At 38.2% G+C, this 27,207-nt stretch overlaps 1 protein-coding gene across 1 annotated transcript in view; it reads right to left on the bottom strand.

The window, feature by feature from the left end:
• The window catches only part of TM2D1 (TM2 domain containing 1), a 47,609-nt gene extending 20,738 nt beyond the window's left edge, over positions 1-26,871 (bottom strand). The window contains exons 1-4 of the mRNA XM_032427625.1: positions 26,673-26,871; positions 24,520-24,593; positions 12,900-13,008; positions 6,696-6,787 (exon numbers count right to left, since the gene is read on the bottom strand). Of these exons, the coding sequence (XP_032283516.1) occupies positions 6,696-6,787; positions 12,900-13,008; positions 24,520-24,593; positions 26,673-26,830 (433 nt within the window). The 5' untranslated portion in view covers positions 26,831-26,871. The remainder of the gene's footprint in view (positions 1-6,695; positions 6,788-12,899; positions 13,009-24,519; positions 24,594-26,672) is intronic.
• Positions 26,872-27,207: the final 336 nt, after the last annotated feature.

Below are 27,207 nucleotides of genomic sequence, written 5' to 3'. Positions count from 1 at the left end.
TGATACGGCTTATATATTTTTATTTATCTGTCTTCCCCTTCCCTTCCATGAGCAACGGGAAGTCACTATTGGATCATTCCCATGCCTAGTCAATATGACTACTGAAGGAACAAACCCTATCAAGAGTAAATTATCTTATTTGCAAACAATGATCAACTTGAACAACACAAAGTGGCATACATTCTAAAGCATTTATTAAAACCAATACAAACCATTACTCTTATAGATTTCATTATTTTGAGCATAATACCAGTTTTTTAAAAAGTGAGGTTATTTGTGAACTACCAAAAGTAGACTGACATTTTTTTTCCAAATAAAAAAGTGTCTCTTTGTACAGACACTATTTACTAACTTCTTATTTGAAAAGGAGTATCAGCTTTAGATTTTAAAATCTGTTTTAAAATTCCAAATAAAAGTGTTTCTAATAAAAAAGGATCTATTTTTATCCTGAACCATTACTATTGTATATTCTTTGAAAAAGATTATGCTGCCAGATGACATTAATAAAGCTCATGTTTTGAGTATACTTTATACTTTAGTAACCTAAACTTTATATTTTAAAAACATGAATTCAATCAAAGGATTTATATGGGTATAAAATAAAAAGAACAGAGATTAATTTGGGGTATTTTTTAAAATTCTGGTATTTTTTTTCTTTTATTACAGGTTGAGTCTTGCAAATACTGCTGTCTGCATAACTGTTTTAGAGAATGTAGATTATTGCATATTGAAGTTGCTATTTCCCAAACTACAGGTGTTCTAGAATGATTTGGTAATTAGCTATCACTCTTCTTTTTGTACCTGTACCTATAAAGGAGAGCTTTCAAATCTTAGAACAGTTTAACCTATAAATCCCTTTATTTGTCCCATGATCTGTGGATATTATATACCAGTCCAAACTGGTAACTTCAAACTAAAAAAAAAAAAAAAAAAAACAAAAAAGGAATAATATAACCAAGATTTTTAAAGATTTGGGCTTAAAAACACTTTGTTATTCTCATAATAAGAAAGTATTTACATTTTAAAAGGAATACCACTATGAAAAGAGTATCTCTCCCCTGTTAACTGCTCCAAAAGAGCTATTATCTTTGGGAATCCATAATCTTTTAATGCTACAGTTGGGCAAAACAAAATATGCTAGTTATTGCATATTAAAAAAAATTACAGATGTTAACACAGTTAAGAATACAAAGAGAGAATATTATTAGAAAAATAAGGTTTCATTAAAAAAAGTTTCTAGTTAACGTAGCACTTGCATACTGAGGAATAAATCAATTAAAGGAAATAAAGCTATATATAAATCACAGTCATGGGCTAAAAAGGAATTTGAAATATCTGAAAAGAAAAATTTGGGGGTGGTTGGGTGGCTCAGTCGGTTAAGCATCCAACTCTTGATTTCAGTTCAGGTCTTCATCTCAGGGCATGAGTTCAAGCCCCTAATTAAAAATAAAAAATTTGGGGGCACCTGGGTGGCTCAGTCGTTAAGCGTCTGCCTTCGGCTCAGGTCATGATCCCAGGGTCCTGGGATCGAGCCCCGCATCGGGCTCCCCGCTCGGCGGCAAGCCTGCTTCTCCCTCTCCCTCGCTTGTGTTCCTGCTCTCGCTAACTCTCTCTCTGTCAAATAAATAAATAAAATCTTTAAAAAAATAAATAAATAAAAATCAGTCATTAAGCGTCTGCCTTTGGCTCAGGTCAGGATCCCTGGGTGCTGGGATCGAGCCCTGCATCGGGCTCCCTGCTTGGCGGGAAGCCTGCTTCTCCCTCTCCCACTCCCCCTGCTTGTGTTCCCTCTCTCACTGTGTCTCTCTCTGTCATATAAATAAATAAAAAATCTTTTTTTTTTTTTTAAAGATTTTATTTATTCATTTGAGACAGAGATACAGAGAGAGAGCGAGAGCATGAGCAGGGGAGAGGCAGAGGGAGAGGGAGAAGCAGGCTCCCCGCCGAGCCAGGAGCCAGACGTGGGGCTCGATCCCAGGACGCTGGGATCATGACCTGAGCTGAAGGCAGACGCTTAACCATCTGAGCCACCCAGGCGCCCCAAATAAATAAAAAATCTTAAAAAATAATAATAAAAAATAAAAAATTTTTAAATTAAAAAAAAATTTTTTTAACTTTCTTAAAGGAATTTTTAGATCTTATCAAATTTTATTCAGTCTCACCCCCAACACATTTCCCTTATTTAATCCTGAAGTAAAATTTATATAATAAAATATCACATTCAACACTAAACTACTTAGAAAAAGCAGGTTTCATATTGCATGATTGATATTATTTATTCTGTTCTTATAAAATTCCAATGGTCATAAAGAGTTTAAGGAAGAATTTAAAAAGCTACCACTGCTTCTCATAAGCATGAAGATTAAATAAGATTATAAGAAAAATAGGGTCACCTGGGTGGCTCAGTCAGTTAAGCATCTGCCTTCAGCTCGGGTCATGATCCCAGGGTCTTGGGATCGAGCCCCACATTGGGCTCCCTCCTCAGTGGGGGAGTCTGCTTTTCCCTCTGCCTCCCCCCTCTGCTCATGCTCTCTCTCCTCGTGCTCTCTCTTCCTCTCTCTCAAATAAATAAAATCTTAAAAAAAAAAAATAGAATGTTAGGCTCCATCTATAACTATTTGCATTCCAGTCAACATTGTAGTAAGGGTAGTACTACAATGATAATCATTTTAATCAAAAATACCAAAATTCTTTAACCTTGAATTCTTAGTAAAAATTAAAATTTAATTTAAAAGCATTTAAAATTGTAAAATTTAAAAACATTTTAACTTATTAGGTCAGTTAATAAAACATATCAAAATCCTAAACATTAAGACAGCTTAAATGCAAGATACAATCAAAATATTTGAATGCTTAAAAGAAATAAGAGGATTTTCAGTTAAAGATCATGACTTTGACATGCCTACTTAGGTCCTCTCACTCCAAGACCCCACTAAAAGATGGTAAGGAATTTTTAAAGTCCACAAACCCAATAGAACAAAGAGAATAAAAGATAAGACAATAGCAACAAAAACTAAGAAGCTGGAAAGCAGGCAAATGAGAAGTGACAGACTTAACAATCTTGAGAAAGTTGTATCTTAGGCCAACAGTAAAAATATTTGTTGAACTAACGAACATCCAAAGGTTGTTGTGATAATACAGTAAGTTATCGGGACGCCTGGGTGGCTCAGTCAGTTAAGCATCTGCCTTCGGCTCAGGTCATGATCCCAGAGTCCTGGGATCAAGTCCTGAATCAGGCTCCTTGCGCAGCCTGCTTCTCCCTCTGTCTGCTGCTCCCCCTGCTTTGTGCTCTCTGTCTTTCTGACAAATAAATAAAATCTTTTAAAAAAAAATACAGTAAGTTATTTAACGATTAAAAACAAAACAAAACAAAACCTTTACACTGTAGCATAATGTTGAATGTTAAAAATTGCACTTGCAGGGGCGCCTGGGTGGCTCAGTCGTTAAGTGTCTGCCTTCGGCTCAGGTCATGATCCCAGGGTCCTGGGATCGAGCCCTGCGTTGGGCTCCCTGCTTCGCGCTCGGAGGCCTGCTTCACCCTCTCCCACTCCCCCTGCTTGTGTTCCCTCTCTCGCTGTGTCTCTCTCTGTCAAATAAATAAAATCTTTAAAAAAAAAAAAAATTGCGCTTGCAAGTTTATGGAATCTCAGCCTCTAAGGGAAAGGTTCTCTTTGACTTAAGCTCATAATAGATTGGAGTAGCAGTGGCCAGGGAAAAACAGCTCGTGGCAGGAAACAAACATTCACTAACCAGAGCCACTACACAGAGCTTTATAACCCAGAGCTTTACTTTGCAGGAAGAAAAATTCACAATATACATGCCGACGTATTATTATGTGCTGCAGTAAGACAAACACATTAACTTACACATATGACGTGACAGCTCATCTGACACACATCACAAGAAGCCAAAAAGTCACTCATTAAGCCAAATATATAAAATAGATTTACTATTCAAAATCATCACAGAATAAACTGTTCTAAAGAACAGTGTTTCCCCTTTCCTCCTAACCTTTTAAAAACTTACTAAAAGTTTGGGGCGCCTGGGTGGCTCAGTTGGTTAAGCGACTGCCTTCGGCTCAGGTCATGATCCTGGAGTCCCTGGATCGAGTCCCACATCGGGCTCCCTGCTCGGCAGGGAGTCTGCTTCTCCCTCTGACCCTCCCCCCTCTCATGTGCTCTCTCTCATTCTCTCTCTCTCAAATAAATAAATAAAATCTTTAAAAAAAAAAAAAAAAAAAAAAACTTACTAAAAGTTAGAAATCTTTCCAACATATATACATAAGTCTGTCTTCGTAAAGAAAACATGGAGAAAATATGAAGATAAAGGCAGAAGGCTTCAGGTGTATTCTTACCATCACCACATCATTTTACTTTCTCATTATGAATCTGGTTTCTCTGTCTGGACAGCCAGCCAGCCAGCCAGCCATCCATCCAGCCAGACATCATCTAAAAAGAGAGTTAGACTAAAGGATTGCTTTTTTAGCAACTCCGAGGCCTTCTGTGCAGATCACATGGCTTTCTGCTGTAGGGAAAGGTACGGCTGCTCTAACACATGGTAGGAAAGTGAGCTGCACTGTCACTCAGGCCAGGACCACAGACGGCATCAATCTCCTTCCACCTTTCTCTGCCACCAGTCCTTCTCTGTTCTCAGCCATTTCCCTCAATTCCTCCAGTAGCATCTTCCTGAAATATGAGTCTGACCATGACTCTTCTCTGCTTAAAAACTTTTATGGCTTCTGATGTTTAAAGGGTAAAGTCCAAACTCCGTAACAAGACACTCAAAGCCCTTTATAATCTGACCACAGACTAGCTCTGCAGTCACTTTTCATCTCCTGCCATTATTGTTCCTACAGCAAAAGCTCAACTATCCACCATTCTCTCAGCGTGCACACATGCTCTGTCACACCCAGTGCCTTAGCACATGCTGTTCTGTGTAATGCCCTCAATCTCTGTAATCTGTTCATCCTTCAAAACCTAGTTCAAATGTCACCTCATCTAAGAAGTCCTCCCTCACACCCCAAGGTTGACTAAATCAGTCCCTCTTCTGTGCTCTCATAGCACTTTGTCATGGTTCTGTAATAGCTGTATCATAAATGGACCCACCAACATATTTATTTCCTTTTTAACCAATATAAACTATGATCTTCATCATTTCCAGAGCACTTAGTTACTTACTTAACAGATAGTAAACGTAGAATAAATGTCTATTAACTGAACAAATCTGTGAGTTCCAGGTAAGGCTGTCAGAAACATACTTCCCACTAACACCACCGTAAAGATTCCTCTTTGATCTTTGGTGGGTAGCAACATGGAAAGAATATTAGCCTTGCTAGCTGGAAAGCAGAGCATTCAGAAACTTAAATTTTGCTCAGTAAAGGGCTAATATAGAAGCAGAGTACTACAGTAAATAAAGCATGATCTCTTGAGCCAGAAAATTTGGGTTCAAATTCAGGTCACTAGCAGAGTGTCCTTGGGTAAATCTCTTAATCTCATGACAATTTCCCTATCCATAAAACAAGGATGATAACAACAAATATGTCACAGAATAAAACAAGGCCTCTAGGGTGAGTAAATCCCTTAACCTCTCTGGTGACAATTTCCCTACCTGGTAAAGAAGATTTAAAGAGGATGATAAAGTCAGAGAGCTGTAAGGCCTAACTAAGGGCAGGCATATAAAAGTATTGTTTAAACAAAAGCTATCATCAAATGTAAATGGTTTTCACAAGCATTAGTAACTATGGTAAATGGAAAGATTACAGCTAGAAGGAACGTGTGTGGGGGGATGCTAAGGTTAACAGAAGTCAGGCTCCACACCAGCTCATGCCGGTTGCCATAGTTCCAACCCAAGCTTCTCCTGAAAGAAACTTTCTATTCCCAAGGGAACACTGACAGAGGTTCAGGTAGAAGGCAAATATTTTTAGAAGGATAGAAGAGATACGCATTTATTCATAAAATATTTATTAAATGTCCACTATGTTCCCGGTACTAATAATGACAACTCAAGCCTACTGTCCTAAGGAAGTGCCTATACTATTTTGCGTGTGTTTTCATAAAGATGAAAATACAGGAAAAGTCAATATTCCTTACCCAAGTTGAACTGTAGAGCTAACAGCCAGCTCTATACTCACAGAAGAACATTAGCTATTCAACTCCAGTTACATGGAACTTCTAACTATTAATAGTATGCAAAGATTTAATCTATAAAAATCGGTATATTTAGGGGTGCCTGGGTGGCTCAGTTGCTTGGGTGTCCAACTCTTGATTTCGGCTCAGGTCATGATGTCAGGGTCCTGGGATTGAGCCCCAAGTCGGGCTCTGTGCTCAGCATGGAGTCTGCTTATCCCTCTCCCTCTGCTCCTCCCCCTGCTTGTGCTCTCTCTCTCTCTCAAATAAATAAAATCTCTAAAAAAATGGGGCACCTGGGTGCCTCAGTTGGTTAAGCGACTGCCTTCGGCTCAGGTCATGATCCTGGAGTCCCGGGATCGAGTCCCACATCGGGCTCCCTGCTCAGCGGGGAGTCTGCTTCTCCCTCTGACCCTCCTCCCCCTCATGCTCTCTGTCTCTCATTCTCTCTCTCGCAAATAAATAAAATCTTAAAAAGAAAAATCTCTAAAAAAATAAAATGGAAAGAACAGGTATATTTACCTGAAATACAAGTTTGACAAGGATTTTTTCTTGATGAAACATACTCACCCAAGGCAGGGTATCCAAGGTAAAATCGATCTGCTCCCAACCATCCAAGGAAAAGAGACAGCGCAACTGCCACTTTGTATGAATAGCCATTTCTGTACAAAATTAGAACCTGAGTGTTATATACATGTATTTCCAACATGTAAACATTTTAGGAAACAAAAGTGTTAATTATCACTTATTCGTTAATTTGTTCATTCATCCATTCATTCATTTAATTAATGCCTTTTGGGTAGCTACTGCATGCCAGGCACTATTCTAGGCTATTGGGATATATTAATGAACAAAAGAAACAAAGATCCCTGCTCCTAAAGAGCTTTCAATCTATAGGCAACAAGCAATAAAAATAAACATTTTAAAACTAAATCATATATTATGTTAGAAAGTCATAAATGGGGGCACCTGGATGGCTCAGTCAGTTAAGTGGCTGCCTTCGGCTCAGGTCATGATCTCAGGGTCCTGGGATCAAGTCCCTGGGATTGAGTCTGCATTAGCTCTCTGCTCAGCAGGGAGTCTCCTTCTCCCTCTCCCTTTGCTCCTCTGCTCCCCTCCCCCTGCTCGTGCTCTCTCTTTCTCAAATAAATAAATAAAATCTTTAAAAAAAAAGTCATAAATGCTATTAAAAAAAGAAGTGGAGCAAGTCATTTAGGGAATTCAGAATGCCAGAGGTACAGACAAGGGTGATCTAAGATATAAATAGGGTAATAAGAGTAGGCGTCATTGAGAAAGTGATATATAAGCAAAGACCCGAGGGAGGTGAGTTAGTTAGCACGCCACACCTCTAGGGGGGAACATCCCAGGCAAAAGAACTGCTGCGGTGAGCGCAGCATACCTGACATGTTTGAGGTCTATAAAGGTGGCCAGTATAGCAGGAGTGGAATTAGAGAACAGAAGAATAGTAGGAGCTGTCAGAGAGATGACAAGAGGCAAAGAGGGCAAATCATGTACGGCCTTGAATACCGCTGTAAAGACTTTCTACTCTGAAGGATATGGGAGACTACTCCAGGATTTTAAGTAGACGTGTGATATGATCTGATTTAGATTTTAAAATAACTCTAGATGCTCTGCTGAAAATAGACTGTAGGGGAGTACTTGTGAGCTATTGTCACAGTAACATTGTATAACAAACCACCCTAAACCTCAGTGGCTTACAACAATAAGCAATTATCCTCATACTTGTAGACTGCAATTGCCTGTGGTTCGGCTGGTCTAGGGTGGGTTCAGCCAGGAGATGCTGCTTCAGGCTAAAGTTTGGGTCAGTCTGAATCCAGGTTACTTATTTAGTTCAAATCAGTTCCTCTTAAGTTTTTCTAGGGCCCAGCTGAAGGTGTAGCATTTACCTGGGACAAGTTCTTTTCAGAACATATCACCAAGATTCAAGAAGAGAGCTAAATCTCACAAGCACATTTAAGCCCCTGCTTGTTTCATACCTGCTAGCATTACATAGGACAAATACAATTATATGGTCAAGCCCCAAATCAATAGAGTGGAAAGTATACACCACCCAGTTAATAGTGATTGAGAGGGATGAATTTGTTTAACAAATGCAAGCTACCACAAGGACAAAGGAGTCTGAAGGTTCTTGCCATAATCCAGATGAAAATTAATAGTGGCTTGACCTGGAGTCATAGCAAAGGAAACACTGAGAAGTAATCAGATTCCGGAAATATTGTGAAGTATAACAACTGGATTTCCTGATGTATTCAATTTAGGGAGTGAAAAAAGAATGGAATACGAATAAAGCTAAAGATTTTGTTCTATGTAACTAGAGGGATGAAGCTAGCATTAACTGAGTTGGGGAAGGCTGAGGGTAGACTAGTCCTGGAAGGATGTTAAGGATTTCATTGTTGGACATGTGAGTTTGAGATATTTATCAGATATCCAAGTGGAGTTGTTCAAAAGACAGCTGGATTTACAAGTCTAGAGTTAGGGAGAGAAGTCTGGGCTGGAGATATAAATTAGGAAGTTACAAACATGTAGGAAGTATTTTAAACCAGGACATTTCCCTGTCAAAAAAAAAAAAAAAAGAGGGAGAGAGAGAGAGATTCACAGACTAAGCCTTGAGATACTCCAATATTAAGCAATCAAGAAGAGAAAAAACTGAGAAAAAGCTAACAGTGAGGAAGAAGTAAAACTAGAAGAGTGTGGTATACTGGAAGTCAAGGGAAGACAGTACAGGACAGTACTCCTCCTGTATTAAGGAGAACAGAGTGATCAATTGGGCCAAATGTGACTGACAGATTACTTAAGTAATGGCTGAGAATTTACCACTAAATTTAATCAAAAGGAGTTCATTAATGACCTCAGCGAGGGCAATTCTGGTGATGTGGTACAGGAAAAAGACCAAACAGAGCAGGCTTAAGAAAGCCTGGAATGAGGGGCGCCTGGGTGGCTCAGTTGGTTAAACGGCTGCCTTCGGCTCAGCTCATGATCCCAGGGCCCTGGGATCGAGCCCCACATCGGGCTCCTTGCTCAGCAGAGAGTCTGCTTCTCCCCTGCCTGCCGTTCCCCCTGCTTGTGCTTGCTCTGTCTCTCTCTCTCTCTGGTTCTGTGTCAAATAAATAAATAAAATCTTAAAAAAAAAAAAAAAAGAAAGCCTGGAATGAAAAAAAATGAAGAACAGGAGTATTAGACAACTCTTTGAAGGAGTTTTGCTTCAAAAGGTAAGTAAAGAAACAGAGAGGTAGCTGGAGTTTTCACTTTAAAGTCAAATCTGATTATGTCAGTCTTACAATCCTGTTTTTTTTGCATTTCACTCACAATTAGGACATTTGGGGAGACTTGGGGGAGATGGTTGATGGACCAGAGATCCTGTTTATGCATCTAATATTGAAAGTATGTCAGATTTTATGCTGAGGGCCGTGGTGTCCCATCTACCCTGGAATGGGGCACCAGACTAGAAATAGAGAAATAAATTAGTAGGCTTTGTAGAAACTCAAGGTATAACCTACTGGGCAGTAGCAGGAGAGAAATGTAAACAAAATTGGGAAATACTAAGAAAGCAGAAGTAACCACGCTAAATGTGGGAAATGAGGGGAAAGGAGAAGTCAAGAATGCTCCAAAGTTTCAGCTTAAGAAACTGAGTAGGACAGGTGCCATTCACTAAGACAAAGGATGAGATGACTTGAAGGAGAAGATGATAGATTGAGTTTGGGACCTTAATATACATAAAGATGGTGAGAAAAGCCAAAGGGGTGAATGAATGAAAAAGGGAATAGGACAAGGATATAATCTTGGGGATATCAAGATTTAAGGAAAAAACAAAAGAAGAGGTATCAAAGAAAATAGAAGAGTGTTTTATACTAGAAGTCAAGGAAAAAATTTTAAGAGAAGGAAATGCCAAAGCTGTAGAAAGATTAAGATATGGACTATAAAGATCCATTTGATACAGAACAAAGATTGCTGGTGAATTTCAGCATGGCCAAAAGCTAGACTCCATTAAACAGAAAAATTCATAAAAAATAGGAACAAGCCTTTCAAAAAGCTTGGCTGGAAAGGGTAATGAAATTAGAAACGCAATTATCTATATATTAGATCACCCTAAAGAATAAACTGAAAATGGGTGGCATAGCAGAGACTGTCTAATTGTTCACTGAGCCACTGCCCTTTTTCTCACGGACGTACAGTGAAGTTACATATTCTAGCCCATCTTGCAGTTAAGTGTAGCCATAACTGAGTTTTGCCCAATGTTATGAAGACAGAAATGATGTATGCCATTTCTAGATCTGATCCATAAAACACACCTACCCGGGGTTCCTTTTCCTGTTTCCCATCTGCTGGCTGAATGGAAAGGACTCTGAGGACAAGAGGAAGCAAAGCCAGAGATGAAAGGAGCAAGGCTCCTGCATGACTGCATGGAGCAACAATCACTCCCCTTACCTCACCCAGCCCTCCACGCCAACACCAACTGGACTATGATGTGAGGAGGAAGTAACTTTTATTGTGTTAAGCCACTGAAATTCTAAAGACATCTGTTGCAGCCGTTAGTCTGCTCCAACTAAAACAGCTGGCTAGTATAAATAGGTGTGTGGCTTGGTGATCAATCAGACATGGTTACCAGACTTCAGTTGCTGGAGAATACATAATAGAATGACTATATCTGCAATAGTAAGAAGGGAGTTTTCATCAAATATCAATATTATATACATTTTGAAAAAGAATATGCTAACAGGAGAAGGAAAATATGTGAACTGGGAAAGGAACATTCAATGAGTAAGAATTTGTCAGTGAGCTGGCTCTTCGGTAGGCATGTACTGAATATTCTGATATAAGAAAATTATTTATGGGGTAATCTTAATTTTGTGACTTATCATTAAATTTACCCATCAATTTAGCTCCCCTTGTTCTGATTCAATGCTCATTAAGCAAATTCTATTTTGGAATTGTAGATTTTACTATAGGAGGGGAATAAATTGGCCAGTATACTTGCAAATATCTGGTCTCCCTGATAATTACATTTCTTCTGATAACTGACATCAGTGTCTTGTGAGCATGATTAGTACAGCTCAGTCACACTGAGCCTAATCTACCCATACACACTGAAAGAAAAGCAGAATTAACTTGGAAATTGAGTAACAGACCATGGTGGTGTTACCATTACAGGTAATATAAACCTTTAAGTCCGACCTGAGTGGTTAGCTGTTCTCAACATATGACTGATTTTCTAAGTTGTTATATTATAACCTATGATGTCTTAGATCAGCACTTAATAAATTCGTAGTCATTTGGAATTTTTATGGTAGAAATATCAATCCAGGGACGCTGGGTGGCTTAGTCAGTTAAGCATCTGCATTTGGCTCAGGTCATGATCCCAGGGTCCTGGGATCGAGTCCCACATTGGATTCCTTGCTCAGTGGGGAGCCTGCTTCTCCCTTTGCCTGCTGTTGCCCCTGCTTGTGCACGGCCACTCTCTCCCTCTCTCTGACAAATAAATAAAATATTTTAAAAAAAAGAAATATCAATCCATAAATTCAAAGCTTGGCTAAACCATATATAAGTACTTGGGAAGTAATTCCTTTTAGCAATTTTTACTTTACTAATGAGAAATCTTGGAACCCAAAAAGCTTAAGTGATTGGCTTAGGATTACACAGCAAGACAGAATCTAAAGCTTCTCATTAACTCAGTGAAGGAGGGTCAAAAGAAAAATAAGACTCCACTAGTAATTTCTAGGAATTCTAACAGAACTGGTAGAAATAGCCAAATAGTTTAAAAGAAAGAAAGAAAGAAGAGAGAGAGAGAGGGAGGGAGGGAGGGGGAGAGAGAGAGAGAGAAAGAAAGAAAGAAAGAAAGAAAGAAAAGAAAGAAGGAAGGAAGGCAAACTGGTTATTTCTTGATACAACTGTAAATAGGAGCCATCGAATAAAATGGAACAATGTACAGTTAAGAGATAAAAGTATAGTGCCACCAATTAATAAGAATGGGTAAAACTAAATCATGTTTTTAGTACAAGGCAGAAATATAAGATGTTAGCTTTACTACAGCAAAAATAAAAAGCAAACTTAAAAGTCCTTTAAACAAAGAACACTCCTAACAAAATAAAGCCACTTGTCTTAAGGTCCCAAATGAATTTTCAAATTCTGTTTAACCATTCATCATCCATACCTATTACAAAGAATGAAACCAAATTTCAGAATGCCTTTAATATGCAAATGATTAATAATTAACATTCTTTTATTTTTTTAAGGATTTATTTATTTGAGACAGAGAGAGAAAGAGGGAGAGGGAGACAGAATCTCAAGCAGACTCCACATTGAGCACAGAGCCCAACCTCATCAGCCTGAGATTATGACCTGAGCCAAAACCAAGAGTCAGATCTTAACCACTGAGCCACCTAGGCATCCCAACATTCTTTTAATACTAAAACTACATGATCCCTTTTTTGCACTCTAGAAATCCCCCAAATTTTAAAACCAGAATTTTTTATAACTCATTTAGTGGCATAAACTGACTGAGTTAACATGGCATGAAGCTATTCACAGTCTTTATTTATCCCACATAGTGAACTACTGTGCTTTACTTGGTGGTAAATTGCATTTATATTAACAATATGCACACTTAAAATAGAGGTTTTCTGAGAAAGGCAAAAAAGATAAATTATATTAGTGCAGTATTTTCCCCATAAATTAACTTTTTCTCTCTTTATTCTATGTAGTCAAGATACAACATAGGCAAGTAACCTAAAAATATAGCTTCAGTAATGGACTTACACATTTCGGCAAGATATAGGCTTGAGAAAACCAACTTCATTTCCAGTAAAATGTGTTTCATTGCCACCAAAATCCTTACAAGTTATGTTGGGTGCTGGAAAACAAGGAACTAAAGGCAGGAAAAAAAAAAAAAAAAAGCAAGAAACCACTGTTTTTATGCAGAAAAGGTATGTAATCATGTTTAAGACTAGCAAAAAGCACAAGAAAATACAAAATTATAACACACCACCTCCCAATATAACACCTAACATGAGACTTTAGATAGGAATATCTAAACAAAGGATAATATGATATAGTGGTCTCAACACAAAAATATAAGAATTGGGTTCAATGCATGACCCTTCTAGTTCAATCTTCTGCCTCCGACAAAGGTGACAAGGGAAGAATTGCACAGTCTTACTGCCCTTTACTTCATCTCTAGGGTAAAGAATACTTCTCAAATTTTTGTTGGTAACTCATTGGGTAATTCATTAAATTTAACATGATCTGATAGTATTTTCAGTTTATATTAACTCTTGCAGAAGACAGTTACTATAAACTAAGATTCTTTTCATCTACTCTATTTTCTTTTTTAAAAGTTGTTTGTTCATTTTATTTGTTTATTAAGTAATCTCTATGCCCAACGTGGGGCTTGAATTCACCACCCCAAGATCAAGAGTCACATGCTCTACTGACTGAGACAGCTAGGCGTCCCCCACCCAGATTACTTATTCCAAATATATTTGTTTCTCTATTCCCCCTAGGAATTGATGTAGCATACCATTTTAGCATTTAGCGTTTTTGATCTTTACTCCTATCCCAGAAGACATAATAAGAGGAAGTAATACAGAGCTTACTATGTGCTAGGCAGGAGCTGTCCTGAAGCCTTTATAGCCTTATTGTGTAAAGAGCTATGTGCATTGCCTTTTTCCTTGTAGATAAAATAGCACTAAGATCACCTCTTCATAGGACCATTGTGGGGATTAAATATGATATAAAGTACCTAGTACAAAGCACAGCATACAGTAGCTATTCAATAAATGTTATTGCCTTTTCCTCTAGCATTTCTGATTAAAAGGTACTAATGCTTTTAGGCTAGTTTCAGACTGCTTATCTCTATGTTTAGGATCAATAATTATAGGATTGTGGCTTGTTTTTTCTTTTTTGAGAAAATGAAAATAGAACCTTGTATAGTAGTCTAAAAAAAACCCACAGAAGCCTAGAGTTTTATCATGAAAGGAAAATGGTATTCATTTTCTGTCTACTTTATAATTATCTTATGATTTCCAACAAATCATTGTCCTTTTATAGGCCAGAGTAGTACACTGAGAAAACGATGTCGGAAAAAAACGTAAAATTACTTTACACACTTTTGTCGGGTTATTGAAAGTTCAAACTACGTCACCTATAAACTTAATTTATTTAATGTATTTACATGTCCAAAACCAGGTATTTACACTAAAAGACACAGATTCAGTATAATTGAGAACCATTTAAACAAGCAAAAAAGTAATAAAATGAACGGAAGACAAAGAGTGAGGAAATAATATACAGTTGACTCTTGAACAACACTGGTTTGAACTGCATACATATACTTATATGTGGATTTTCCTCAATGGCTACAACACAGTACTGTAAATATATTTTCCTTATAATTTTCTTAATAACATCCTTTCCTCTAGCTTACTTTATGTAAGAATACAGTATATAATACACATAACATACAAAATGTGAGTTAATCAACTGTTATCAATACAGCTTCTGGCCAACAGTAGGCTATCAGAAGTTAAGTTTTGGAGAAATCGCAAGTTATACACAGACTTTCTATTGCACAGGGGCCAGCGCCCTAACCCTTTGATTGTTCAAGGGTCAACTGTACTAGGAAACAAGTAAGAGAAGACATTGTAATTGAGCCACAAATTTAGATCAGAGCTTCCTGATAGTTAAGACAGAAAGCTTTACAGAGCTTTTGTGGTATAACTGAAAGACAGCATTCCAATTCACCTCTAAGCGACTGCGGGAACTTGGTTTGGTTCATGACCCAAGGGAAACACAGAGAAAGTCCTCAATAAGAACATTTACAAAACATAGAGGTTTCCCACACAACCATTTCTTGACTCCAAATATAAGCAAGGATTTATAATCTACAGAGATAGGGCAAAAGTTAACAGACAATTTATATGTAGCTGTTTGGACACCTGCCTTGATACTGGGATAAAATGTACTGACTTTTGTGAATAAATTATTACCACGACCCTTAGGTGATATCTCTTGAAAATCTGCCATCTTAGGTCATGTCTAGCGCTATATAGTAGATAACTCAAAATTGAGATTAGCAAATGTCTGAAATGCTTATATTCCATGTTATTGACTGAAAGAAGATCAATATGTTCTATTTCAATGACCAAGGGCAATTTAGTTCCCCAGGGGACATCTGGCAATATCTGGAGACATTTTTGGTTGTAACCTCTGAGGAGCTGCTACTGCCACCTAGGGGGTAGAGGCCAGGGATGCTCCTAAACATCCTACAATGCAGGGGCGCCTGGGTGGCTCAGTCGTTAAGCGCCTGCCTTCAGCTCAGGTCATGATCCCAGGGTCCTGGGATCGAGCCCCTCATCGAGCCCCTCATCGAACCCCTCATCGAGCCCCGCATCGGGCTCCCTGCTGGGTGGGAAGCCTGCTTCTCCCTCTCCCACTCCCCCTGCTTGTGTTCCCTCTCTTACTGTCTCTCTCTGTCAAAAAATAAATAAAATCTTTGGGGCGCCTGGGTGGCTCAGTTGTTAAGCATCTGCCTTAGGCTCAGGTCATGATCCCTGGGTCCTGGGATCGAGACCCGCATCGGGCTCCCTGCTCGGCAGGAAGCCTGCTTCTCCCTCTCCCACTCCCTCTGCTTGTGTTCCTGCTCTCTCACTCTCTCTCTCTCTGTCAAATAAATAAATAAAATCTTTAAATAAAAACCATCCTACAATGTATAAAACAGCCTCCTCACAACAAAGAATTACCTAATCCAAAACATCAATAATCCCAAGGTTGAGAAACCCTGCTCTAGACCAGTGGTCTTCAAAAAATTTTACTTGCACACTTCCTAAAGTAACTTTTTACAACTCTGTACTCCCTTACACACTTAAGTTGATATCTAAAGTTTTTCATCATGGATTTAAATGGTTGGAAAAAATATAATTTCCAGCATATTATAAATATTGCCATTAAACGTTATAGCATGCTTTACAATGAAATCTAAACACCACAACAATTAATAGCCATCATCATCCAACAGAGAATGGATAAGAAAGAGCTCCTCCTGAAAATTCAGAAATTTGGGGTCACCTGGGTGGCTCAGTCAATTAAGCATTGGACTCTTGATTTCGCCTCAGGTCATGATTTCAGGATATTAAGATCAAGTCCTGCACTGGGCTTGGTGCTCAGTGGGGAGTCTGCTTCACTCCCCCTCCCTCTGCCCCCCACCCCATGAGCTCCCTCTCTAACAAATAAATAAATCTTTAAAAAAAATAAAATTCAGAAAATTTACATCAATTTTAGGAAAAGTAAACACATAGTATCTGAGGATCTGGAAATCAATTCCTTTAAAGACACCTGTTATGGGCTGAATTATGCCGTTCCCCGCCCCCCCACAAAAAAAGATATGTTTAAGTACTAATCTTCAGTACCTCAGAGTATGACCATATTTGGAAGTAAGGTCTTTGCAGATGTTAACCAAGTTAAAATGAGGTCATTAGCCCTAATCCAATAAGACTGTTGTCCTTATGAATAGGGGAAATTACATGCATACATAACAGGGAGAAGATGATTTGAAGACATACAGAGAGAATGCTATGTGAGGACAGAGGCAGAGACCAGACTGATGCAGTTACAAGCTAGGGAATGCCAAGGATTGCTGGCCACCACCAGCAGGTCAAAAGAAGGAAGGATATATTCCACCCAGAGTTTGAGAGGGAGTATGGCCCTGCCAACACCTTGATTTCAGATTTCTAGCCTCTAGGACTGAGACCGTCGATGTCTACTGTAACACTCTTATAACAGCCTTAGGAAACTACTTCAACAATGATACCTGTTTACCTCTTGGAAAGCTCTGTCTACCTCCAGGAGTACATGTACTAGAGTTTAGGCATCAGGCATATAAATCAAAGAGATGTCTGGTTTAAAAAGTTACTTTTTTGCCTTGATGAGGCCCATTCCACTTCCATAAACAAGTGACCTGCAAGAAATCTACAAACACAAGTTTTTCCTCAAAATGGATCTTTAGGGCGCCTGGGTGGCTCAGTCGTTAAGCGTCTGCCTTCGGCTCAGGTCATGATCCCAGGGTCCTGGGATCGAGTCCCACATCGGGCTCCCTGCTCGGCAGGAAGCCTGCTTCTCCCTCTCCCACTCCCCCTGCTTGTGTTCCCTCTCTCGCTCTCTCTCTGTCAAATAAATAAATAAAATCTTTAAAAAAAAAAAAAAAAAAAATGGATCTTTAATTTTTTTAAATCCTCAAAATAGTAAGTTCTGGATTGGCAAACTGTGCCATTAAACAGAATTCTATTGCTAATTTTTTTTTTTTAAGATTTTATTTATTTGAGAGAGACAGAGAGCGAGCACAAGCAGGCAGAGTGGCAGGCAGAGGGAGGAGAAGCAGGCTCCCCGCTGAGCAGGGAGCCCTTTGTGAGGCTCGATCCCAGGACCCTGAGATCATGACCTGAGCCGAAGGCAGATGGTTAACCGACTGAGCCACCCAGGCGCCCCTCTACTGCTAAATTTTAGATAATCTTCCTCAAATGTATTACCTTGCACTTACTTGCTCAGTTTGAAGCTGTCACTTTCTTGTCTTACAGCCAGATCTTGTGAGATCTTCCTGCAGACTATCTAAAATCAGATCTTAAAGAGATATTTGCAATGCAAAATGCTATAATTATGATTCCAGTTGGGGTTATTGTCCAATACACCTTGCCTAATAAAAATTGTTTTTTGAGATGACAGTTTCCTGTACAACATTTTAAAAAATCAAACATTGAGGGCGCCTGGGTGGCTCAGTTGGTTAAGCGACTGCCTTCGGCTCAGGTCATGATCCTGGAGTCCCGGGATCGAGTCCCGCATCGGGCTCCCTGCTCAGCGGGGAGTCTGCTTCTCTCTCTCCCGCTACCCCCTCTTGTGCTCTCTCTCACTCTCTCTCTCAAATAAATAAATAAAATCTTTAAAAAAAAAAAAAAAAAATCAAACATTGATAGGAGAGTTGAAAAAAGACCTTATAAGAATATTAAATACTAAGAAATCATACCTTTCTATTTTCAATTAGATACTATTAATTGTTCAAACAATAAATTTTGACAATTATAGTTTTCAATGGTATTTTATCATTTCTATTATAGGAAATGATTTATAGTTGACATGAGACATATGAGAGAAAAATGCTCAATGCTCCAGGCTCAGAACCTCAGGAAAGCTACAAACAGTGGAAAGAGGTACCAGAATGAAGACGAAACCACATTGCTACAAGGATTCTAAGGTTTGAGAGAAGTACGAGTTAATTATTTCAAGGGATGAAAATTATATACTTTAGTGAGGAAGGATAAGCTGCTGCTCCAAATATATACAGAGATTACATGAGAAAATAAGAGAAACATTAATACTGATTTAATCAGATTTTTTTGAATTGACAGTGAACTCCAAAGAGCAGGACTTCAGAACTGGACAAATCTGGGTTTAGTCCAAACTCTGTCAACTTAACGAGTTTGTTCCTTTGAGTAAGTTATAAAACCTCACTGAATCTTGTTTTTGTCATCTGTGAAATGTGGATATTACTCTTGTAATGGTATTGGGTATGTAGTAAAAGCATATGGTGTGTAAAGCATGATACTTGATTACAGAAAATGTTCAATAAGTATTAGGTTCTCCACTCTAGCAAATTAGAGAACTTCAATATTGAGAAAACGAAGAATGAACCTGACATGAGAAATGAATATAACATTGGGAGTGGCTGTAACACTAAGGGAAGATTTTGTGTAATGAAATTAATCAAAAGAGGGGCACCTGGGTGGCTCAGTCGTTAAGCGTCTGCCTTCGGCTCAGGTCATGATCCCAGGGTCCTGGGATCGAGACCCGCATCAGGCTCCCTGCTCGGCAGGAAGCCTGCTTCTCCCTCTCCCCCTCCCTCTGCTTGTGTTCCCTCTCTCGCTGTGTCTCTCTCTGTCAAATAAATAAAATCTTTAAAAAAAAAAAAATTAATCAAAAGAAGCCCACAACCCTAGAGTTTGTTTTTACATACTTTATGGTAATTTCTTTTGACCCTTATTTTTTTTTCAAGTAGTCTCTATGCCCAACGTGGGACTTGAACTCATGATCCTGAGATTAAGAGCAGCATGCTTACTGACTGGGCCAGCCAGGTGTCTCATTGACCCTTATTTTTAAAAAAACCCTATTAAGTACACAAAACTAGTAATATGCTTTTTTTTCTTTCACAAACATGAAAACTAGATTCTAAGAAATTAAATGACTTGACAAAAGCCTTATAAGTAAGACTCTGGAAATCCTAGGTTAACACTCATTATTTCTTAATCAATACTCTTTCCATTATACCATAATTCCATGCTTACACTGATTTCAGGAACAAGCAAAAATAACAAATCAATACGACAAGACTAAGAAAGCCAGTTACCAATAAATGTTAACTAGTAGACAAAATTAAGCAACATGCTACAACCTGAAAACTACTCAATTCTCAGATTTCCTGTAAAAAAAAGTTTTGCTCTGGCCAATGTCTATGATTTAGATGGCATCAGTTTAAACCAGTACAGGTACACAGTATTTCTCGATTATAAAAAGTAGCATTATTTTTTAAATGGAAAAAAGCTATCAGAAATAAACAATGACGTTTCATAATGATCAAAAGGACTGACCTAGGGAGTAAGTGATTTGGGATCCTACTCCAGTTAACATCATGGCTCTGGACTATAGTCTTGATCTGTCAGATTTAAGGGTCAAAACCTGATCTTAGGATCCTGTACTGCAAAAAAATGTTATAAAAGCATTACTTAGGGTCATTTGATAAAATTAGAGTATGGATGGTAAAGTACATATATTAAATTTACTAAAGTTTACAGCAACTAGAATATCTCTATTCTTAGGAAAAACACACATAGGAGCAAAATACATACAAACAGAGAGAGAGAGAATTCATGAGCACACAATGATAAAGCAAGAAGAATAATGTGTTTACAACTGGCGAATCTGGGCAAAAGATGTATGGGTGTTCTTTGTACTACTCTTTTTTTTTTTAAAAAGATTTTATTTATTTACTTGTCAGAAAGAGAGGGAAAGAAACAAAGAGAGACAGAGCACAATCAGGGGGAGCGACAGGCAGAGGGAGAGGGAGAAGCAGGCTCCCTGCTGAGCAAGGAGCCTGATACGGGGCTCAATCCCAGGACCCTGGGATCATGACCTGAGCCGAAGGCAGACCCTTTATCAACTGAGCCACCCAGGCATCCCTCTTTGTACTACTCTTATTCTTGCAACTTTTCTGTAAGCTTGAAATTATCTCCAAGTAAGGGCACCTGGGTGGCTCAGTCAGTTAAGCGTCTGACTCTTGATTTCAGCTCAGGTTATGATCTCAGGGTCCTGAGATCGAGCCCCAGTGTCAGGCTGCACGCTGGGAGTGGAGTCTGCTGGAGATTCTCTCTCTCCCTCTGCACCCCCTCACCCCGGGCATGTGCATGTGTTCACACTCTCTTTAAAAATAAATAAAAATAGGGGCGCCTGGGTGGCTCAGTCCGTTGGGCGTCTGCCTTCGGCTCAGGTCATGATCCTGAGGTTCCGGGACTGAGGCCCGCATAGGGCTCCCTGCTAGGCGGGGAGCCTGCTTCTCCCTCTACCCCTCCCCCCTCTCATGCTCTCTCTCTGTGTCATTCTTTCTCTCTCAAATAAATAAATAAAATCTTAAAAAAAAATAAAAGATATTTTAAAAATAAAAATATTTTAAAAAGAAAAAAGACATTATCTCCAAATAAAAAGTCTAAAAATAACACACTCTTTGCATAACTAATTTATATTGTTAGAAGTTAGGGTAATGGTTATCCACTAGGGCAGAATAGTGAGTATAAGAGAGCATGAGTGGGCTTTTAGTATGTTAATAATGTTATTTCTTGATTTGGAAGCATTCACAAATGTGTTCAGCTTGAGAAAAATCATTTGAGTTACACTTATGTGTACTTTCCTATAAATATATTTCAATAAAAACTTAACAAAATAAAAAAGACCTGCCAAAGGACCAGAGCAAAATTTTCTAGAGATGGAGTCTAAATACTTTTGTATTTCACTGATCGGAAAATTGAAAACACTTGCCTATGTATGTCTGTACAATCTAGACAGAACACTCTTTGAGGGCAGAGATTGTGTCTTCTTTCATCTATCATCTATACCACCTAGTAGAAGCCTGTCATGTAATTTTTCTCAATAAATACAGTAAATAACTTCCCAATAAATAATATCCTATAATATAAATTTTCATTAAGGTAATTATCTTGATCCATTTATTTTAATCAATTTAATTATCAAATTATTTATTACAAATTATTTCTCAATAAATAAATATGCTTGTTAGTTGGCACTGGGTTAAATGGAAACTATTTTTCTTTTTAATTGTAAGAGTTTATTTGAGCAAAAATCAATTTGAATCGGGCTGTGCCAAACTGGAAGTGGTTAGAGTGCTCTGCCCACCTGCAGGAGCTAGAAGACTTCTATAGAGAAGTGGAAGCAAAGCAAGGAAGTTATTTGATTGGTTATACCTTAAGAATTTGCCTTATTTGGAAAGGTCTCACTGACTTTTTGTGATGGGTTGTCCTTAGGGGTTTTTTTTTATTTTTTATTTTTTAAATTGAAGTATACAGTTGACACACCATGTTACAATAGTTTCAGGCATAGGACATAGTGATTGGACAAGTCTATACATTATGCTATGCTCACAAGTGTACCAACCACCTGTTCCGGACAATGCTATTACAATACCAGTGACTTCCCTATGCCGTACCTGACATACCTGTGACTTAATTCATTCCATAACTGGAAGCCTGTATCTCTAATTGGGAACCATTTTAAGATCACATTAATTTAATGTTACAGTTCAATTACTTTCCCTTTGGTCCCAATTCTTTTATCTTGAAATTACCCTCTTGTAAAACATTGTTCTTATCCCTACCCAAAAAACACTGTTAAAAAAAATTAAACCTAGTTTGAGGATTCTGTAATAGTCCTTCGTATACACAGTGAAAAAACAGAGGAAGAACAATCTTGGCTGGAGGCTGAGAAAGATCATTTAACTCACACTTTTCACAACTCTTAATATTTTTCTCCTGTTAATCAGTTTCCATGTTAGGACCCAAAAACATGTTTCAAGGGTCATTTAGATGTCCTCTCTGATCAGAACTTAGAAGTGATTCACCATGACTACTCCACTAGCCCTTGTATGTTTTAAAAAGGCAATTAAAAGAAAAACTTCCCATGGACAGACACAGCCTCATGAGTACTGGGCTGGGACAGCAGCATCTATCCCAGCTCTCAGCTAGATACCAGTGTCATGTACAAATTATACATCCATATGCAGCCACCCTGTGACTCATCTTTGTCTCAGAAACTTTATTTTCTTCTTAAAATCATGACAATGATTTAAAGTCATTTATTTATTAATCTACATTTTATATATGTTCCCACATTCAATATGGTACTTGGTTTCTTCTCTCCAGATGAATAATCGTATCATTCCCTTTTATAGAAAACCTTCCTTTTATTGTTATTGCTCTTTGACTTACATCAACTATGAGTACTTACCTGATAAGCCATGATAGTACCATAATAGCTCCAAGTCCTTTTACTTCCTACTAGTCTGATCATTTGATTTTTTAGGTTTATAAACTTACTTATCAATAACTGCACAAGTGGATTCAACCTTATTTTACACAAGAGACTCCTAAATGAAGAGCAAAGCTCTTTTGGGCAGAAACTATTCTTTTTAGTTGCATAATTTCCTTCAAAATCCTCATACCTGCAAAGAACCCTATAGGCTAGAAAATGCTTTTTTGAGATAGGTGGCTGCCTGCTTCCTAATTTAGTTAGATACCTGAGTCAAACAGTACTCACAGATTTCTAATATCTTTCATATAAATGGTTGAGTATCTGAAAGCTGAGTCTTTGCTTTATATGTTAACTCTATTCTGTGTTCTGAAAGCACAATATAAAAGACTGAAATGTAAAACAGACAAATCAGAGTATACTTATAAATTAACTAAAAAAAAGTTCCTTTAACACATCTAAATTAAATATATGTATACATATTAAGCAATATTTACTATACAAATCATATATATACATATATGTAAAACCTATTACTGTTTATATGGTAAAACTTCACTACTTCAGAATAGTAGCTAAATGCCAATTATAAAAGTTTAACACAACCTATTTTCAAGTATCTTTGTTGACTATAACTGGGCTAGTAGTGTGCCAAAATATAAAGATATAAAAAGATAAAAGAAGATCTGCTTTTAAAAATATATACGAATTCATAATCAAGAGGTCAATTATTTGAATTTGCTGAAAAACATGGAAGTGTTTTGCTATAAGAAAAACAATTCCTGGGCGCCTGGGTGGCTCAGTTGGTTAAGCGACTGCCTTCGGCTCAGGTCATGATCCCTGGGTCCTGGGATAGAGTCCCGCATTGGGCTCCCCCCTCCTCAGCAGGGAGCCTGCTTCTCCCTCTCCCTGCCACTCCCCCTGCCTGTTCTCTCTCTCTCTCTCTGTCAAATAAATAAATAAAATCTTAAAAAAAGGAAAGAAAAACAATTCTTTTAATCTCATTTACATAATGAATCTGTTTGAGAGACTTTATTTAAAAAGAAAACATCAATTACTGTCTTATTTCCTGCCTAATACATAAAACAATCAGTATATATTCAATAGGTGCTCTTTTCTCAAATAATACCATGTAACTGCCATCATTATGTACCATGCCAAATAAGAAGGCTAACTAGTTCCAATATACATCTGTCTGCCTCCCTTCCAACACATTTCTTCTATAGAAGAAAAGACCAATCAGAACAATTCATTAGTTTTTATCTGGCATTCCACATATTTTAGAATTCAGAAGCTCCTCAAAATCATTAGGCTGAGGGTGGTATCTATTATCAAAACATCTCTGTAATACTTTAAAAAAAAAGAAAGAAAATATTGATGCGTATTTAAAATCCTAACTGTACTGTTTTCATATTTAGGATGTACCTAAGTTTATCTTACAACTGTATAATATGGGTGATACAACTTCTCATTGGACCTAACGGGGCTAACAATCCCATTTTAAGTTCTTTTCGAGTAATTAAAAATCTAAGTTAAGAAGCATCTCTACATAAGCTACATAAACTGATTTCAAAGGTTTTAAAAAAAATGAATGAATATATAGAACTCTCCAGTTCACAAAACTATTAACATTCTTCTTAAATTAACAACCCTTAGCCAGTTCTCCAATTTAAGTTGTTCTAGAGACTGAATAATGTTTTAACTCAAGAAAAAGCACACATTTATTAGTTTTAGTGATCATACACTGATTTATGAAGTACTGTTTCAAAAATTGTTTTTAAAAACATGTTTCTGGAAGTCTTACCATGAGCTGTGTAGTTTGTACAGTTAACTGGTTCTTGTGTAGCATCATTTATTTTTGGATCTTTACAAATATATGTGAGAAAAGTTAAGGAAATATGAACCACATCCCAACACAAAACATTATCATCTTATCTTAAATATCTTGTATTATATACTCATGTTTACATTCACACGTTAAAAAAAAAGCTGTTGGTCCAAAGCAACAAGCACAACCACAAATATACCTTTAGCGTCACTAAATACTACTTGAACATTAATTTATTACAGGAAAAGTATATTAACTTAATACATATTACAAGCTCTAGCAAAGGATGCCATCCTTAAAGAACATCAGTCAGCACAAAGCATAAAGGAAAATTGGAAATTAAAATCTTTACCAAATTATTGTAAGAGAGCTTCACGTTGGAAAAAATCAGTTTCCAGAGATTTGACTGAACTAATTTATGGGGCCCCATAGTATTGTCACATACATAACTTCATGTAGCACAAATAACCCTGTGAAGTAGATACTATTATTCCCATATTACAGAAGCACAAACTGAGGCTCAAAGTTTGAGAGACCTATCCAAAGTCACGTAACAAGTGATAGAGAGTAAAATCAGGTTTCCTGATTCCAAGCCTAGAGCGCTTTCCATTAGACTGCAGAGAAGATAGTTCTTTTAGGTGAGTCTACATGGTCTCCCCAACAGGATCATAAGTTTTGAAAACAGGTATAATAACTGTCCTCTAATTTCAAAACACGCGTGGGCGGCTTTTGTTTCCTAAATATTTTATTGTCACTAAAATGGGATAAATAAGGTTTTCACGTCTCTGGAAACAGAGAACCTGACACCTCTTTAAGGTTTTTTAAGCACTACTGGAAACTTCATCTTCATGCCAGGAGTAACAGACATTTTCCAGTTTTCATCACCAAATGCTCAGCCACATCTCTCTAAGGTTCAAATCATACAACTCTTAATACCATCCAATTATTTCTTAGAATCGCTCTGATATTTTTGCCAAAAAAGACTCAACTTACTAGGTCTGTGATTCTCAAACTTCAAGCATAACAGTCTTCAGTAAATTAGAGCTATTGTGTAAGCATCTAATAATGGCTGTCTCTCTCCGACTTACATAAAAATACTATATGATAGAATTTTCTTAATTTTAAAATTTTGTCTCAAGGCTTTCTTATATCTCTGGCTTCTGTTATTAATTTTTCTGCTCTACAACTTCTATTAAATGATCTAATTTTGTACAAAAGTAGCTATTTTACTTTGACTGTAACTCCCATTTCATATGGATCATCAGAGCTATTACAATGAACAGATCCACTTAACCCCTTCAGCCTGTTTCCTCATCTGTAAATAAATTACACAGATACTCCTTACTATGTGCCAGGCATTGTTCTATGTGATTCACTTGCACTACTTTCTCACAACAAACCTTTAAGTTGGTACCACTGTTATCTACATTTTTACTCAAGAGAAAACAGAGTTCAGATAACTGGCCCACAGTTACAATACGGAGCAGGAGTTTGCCCCCTGACAGTCTGGCATCTCACGGAGTTTGAGGATAATGTAAGGCAATAAGCAAAGAGTTAATGATAACTGGGCAATATACAAGGAATATATCGTTATTAACTACTTATTTGTCTCTGCCCCCAAGTCAGCTAACTTCTAGGGTGGAGCCTATTAATCTTTTTATTACTAGTGCCTAGAACAGGGCTTGGCATACTTCAGGATCTAGGTGTTTGTTGAACAAATAAGCCCACCGCTAATTAATTAATTAATAATAAAAACTGGTGGATCAGAAGAGGAAACGCTAACAATCTATCTTTTTATTACTAGTGCCTAGAACAGGGCCTGGCATACTTCAGGATCTAGGTGTTTGTTGAACAAATAAGCCCACCAGTAATTAATTAATAATAATAATAGGTGGATCAGAAGAGGAAGCGCTAACAATCAGTAAAATCCCAAGGAAATCACACAGGGTGACCGCTGTCCTTCCCACCCCCACATCTTTTTTCACATCCCAAAGTCCGTCGGTCATTAAAAGCCACAAGTCACCAATCTCTTAAAGACAACCCTGGCCCCTGTTGAGGGCCGCGACCCACTCGCGACCCCTAATCTACCTCACCCCCAAGGCGGAGGGGGGGCTCCTCACAGAGGATATTGTCCCAATTTGAGGTCCTCGCACTTAAGCGTCTCCTCGCCGCCGGCGGCGGCGATGGCAGCAGCTCCCCAAGGTCCCGTGGTGACTGACACGAACCACAGGACACCGAGGAGCTGGGCGGCCACGGCCTCCGGAGCACCCGGCCAGGTGGCCGCCATGCTGGGGACCGGCGCGTCCCCCACTACTTCCGGTTCCGCCTTTGCCTAGGCGGGGACGGGAGAAGGGCGGAGGGAGAGAGGCTCTTAAAGGGACCGTGCCTCGGTTGGAGGCTGGTTTTTTCCCCTACAGGGCCGCGGATTTACCTGGGAGAGCTGTGATTTGTCTTTGAGATCCGCAAGAAAGCTAGCTTTGAGAATCAGCGGCCCTGCATCCACTGCTTCCCGAGCTAACCCTGCTGTGACTTTTCCACCTACAAATGTGCCAGCGGCATCCCGGAGATTGTTAAGCGCTTTACAAACATTATCTCGGTTAGGCCTGGTAGGATTTGGGTTTACAGATAATGAGCCCGGCTCAACGACGCTAAAAAACATGTCGA

This window comes from Phoca vitulina, unplaced genomic scaffold (genome assembly GCF_004348235.1).
Source record: "Phoca vitulina isolate PV1807 unplaced genomic scaffold, GSC_HSeal_1.0 scaffold2, whole genome shotgun sequence".
In the NCBI taxonomy this organism is placed as follows: Eukaryota; Metazoa; Chordata; class Mammalia; order Carnivora; family Phocidae; genus Phoca; species Phoca vitulina.
Note: the sequence above shows the minus strand (reverse complement) of the source record. Positions and strands in the feature narration are given on the sequence as shown.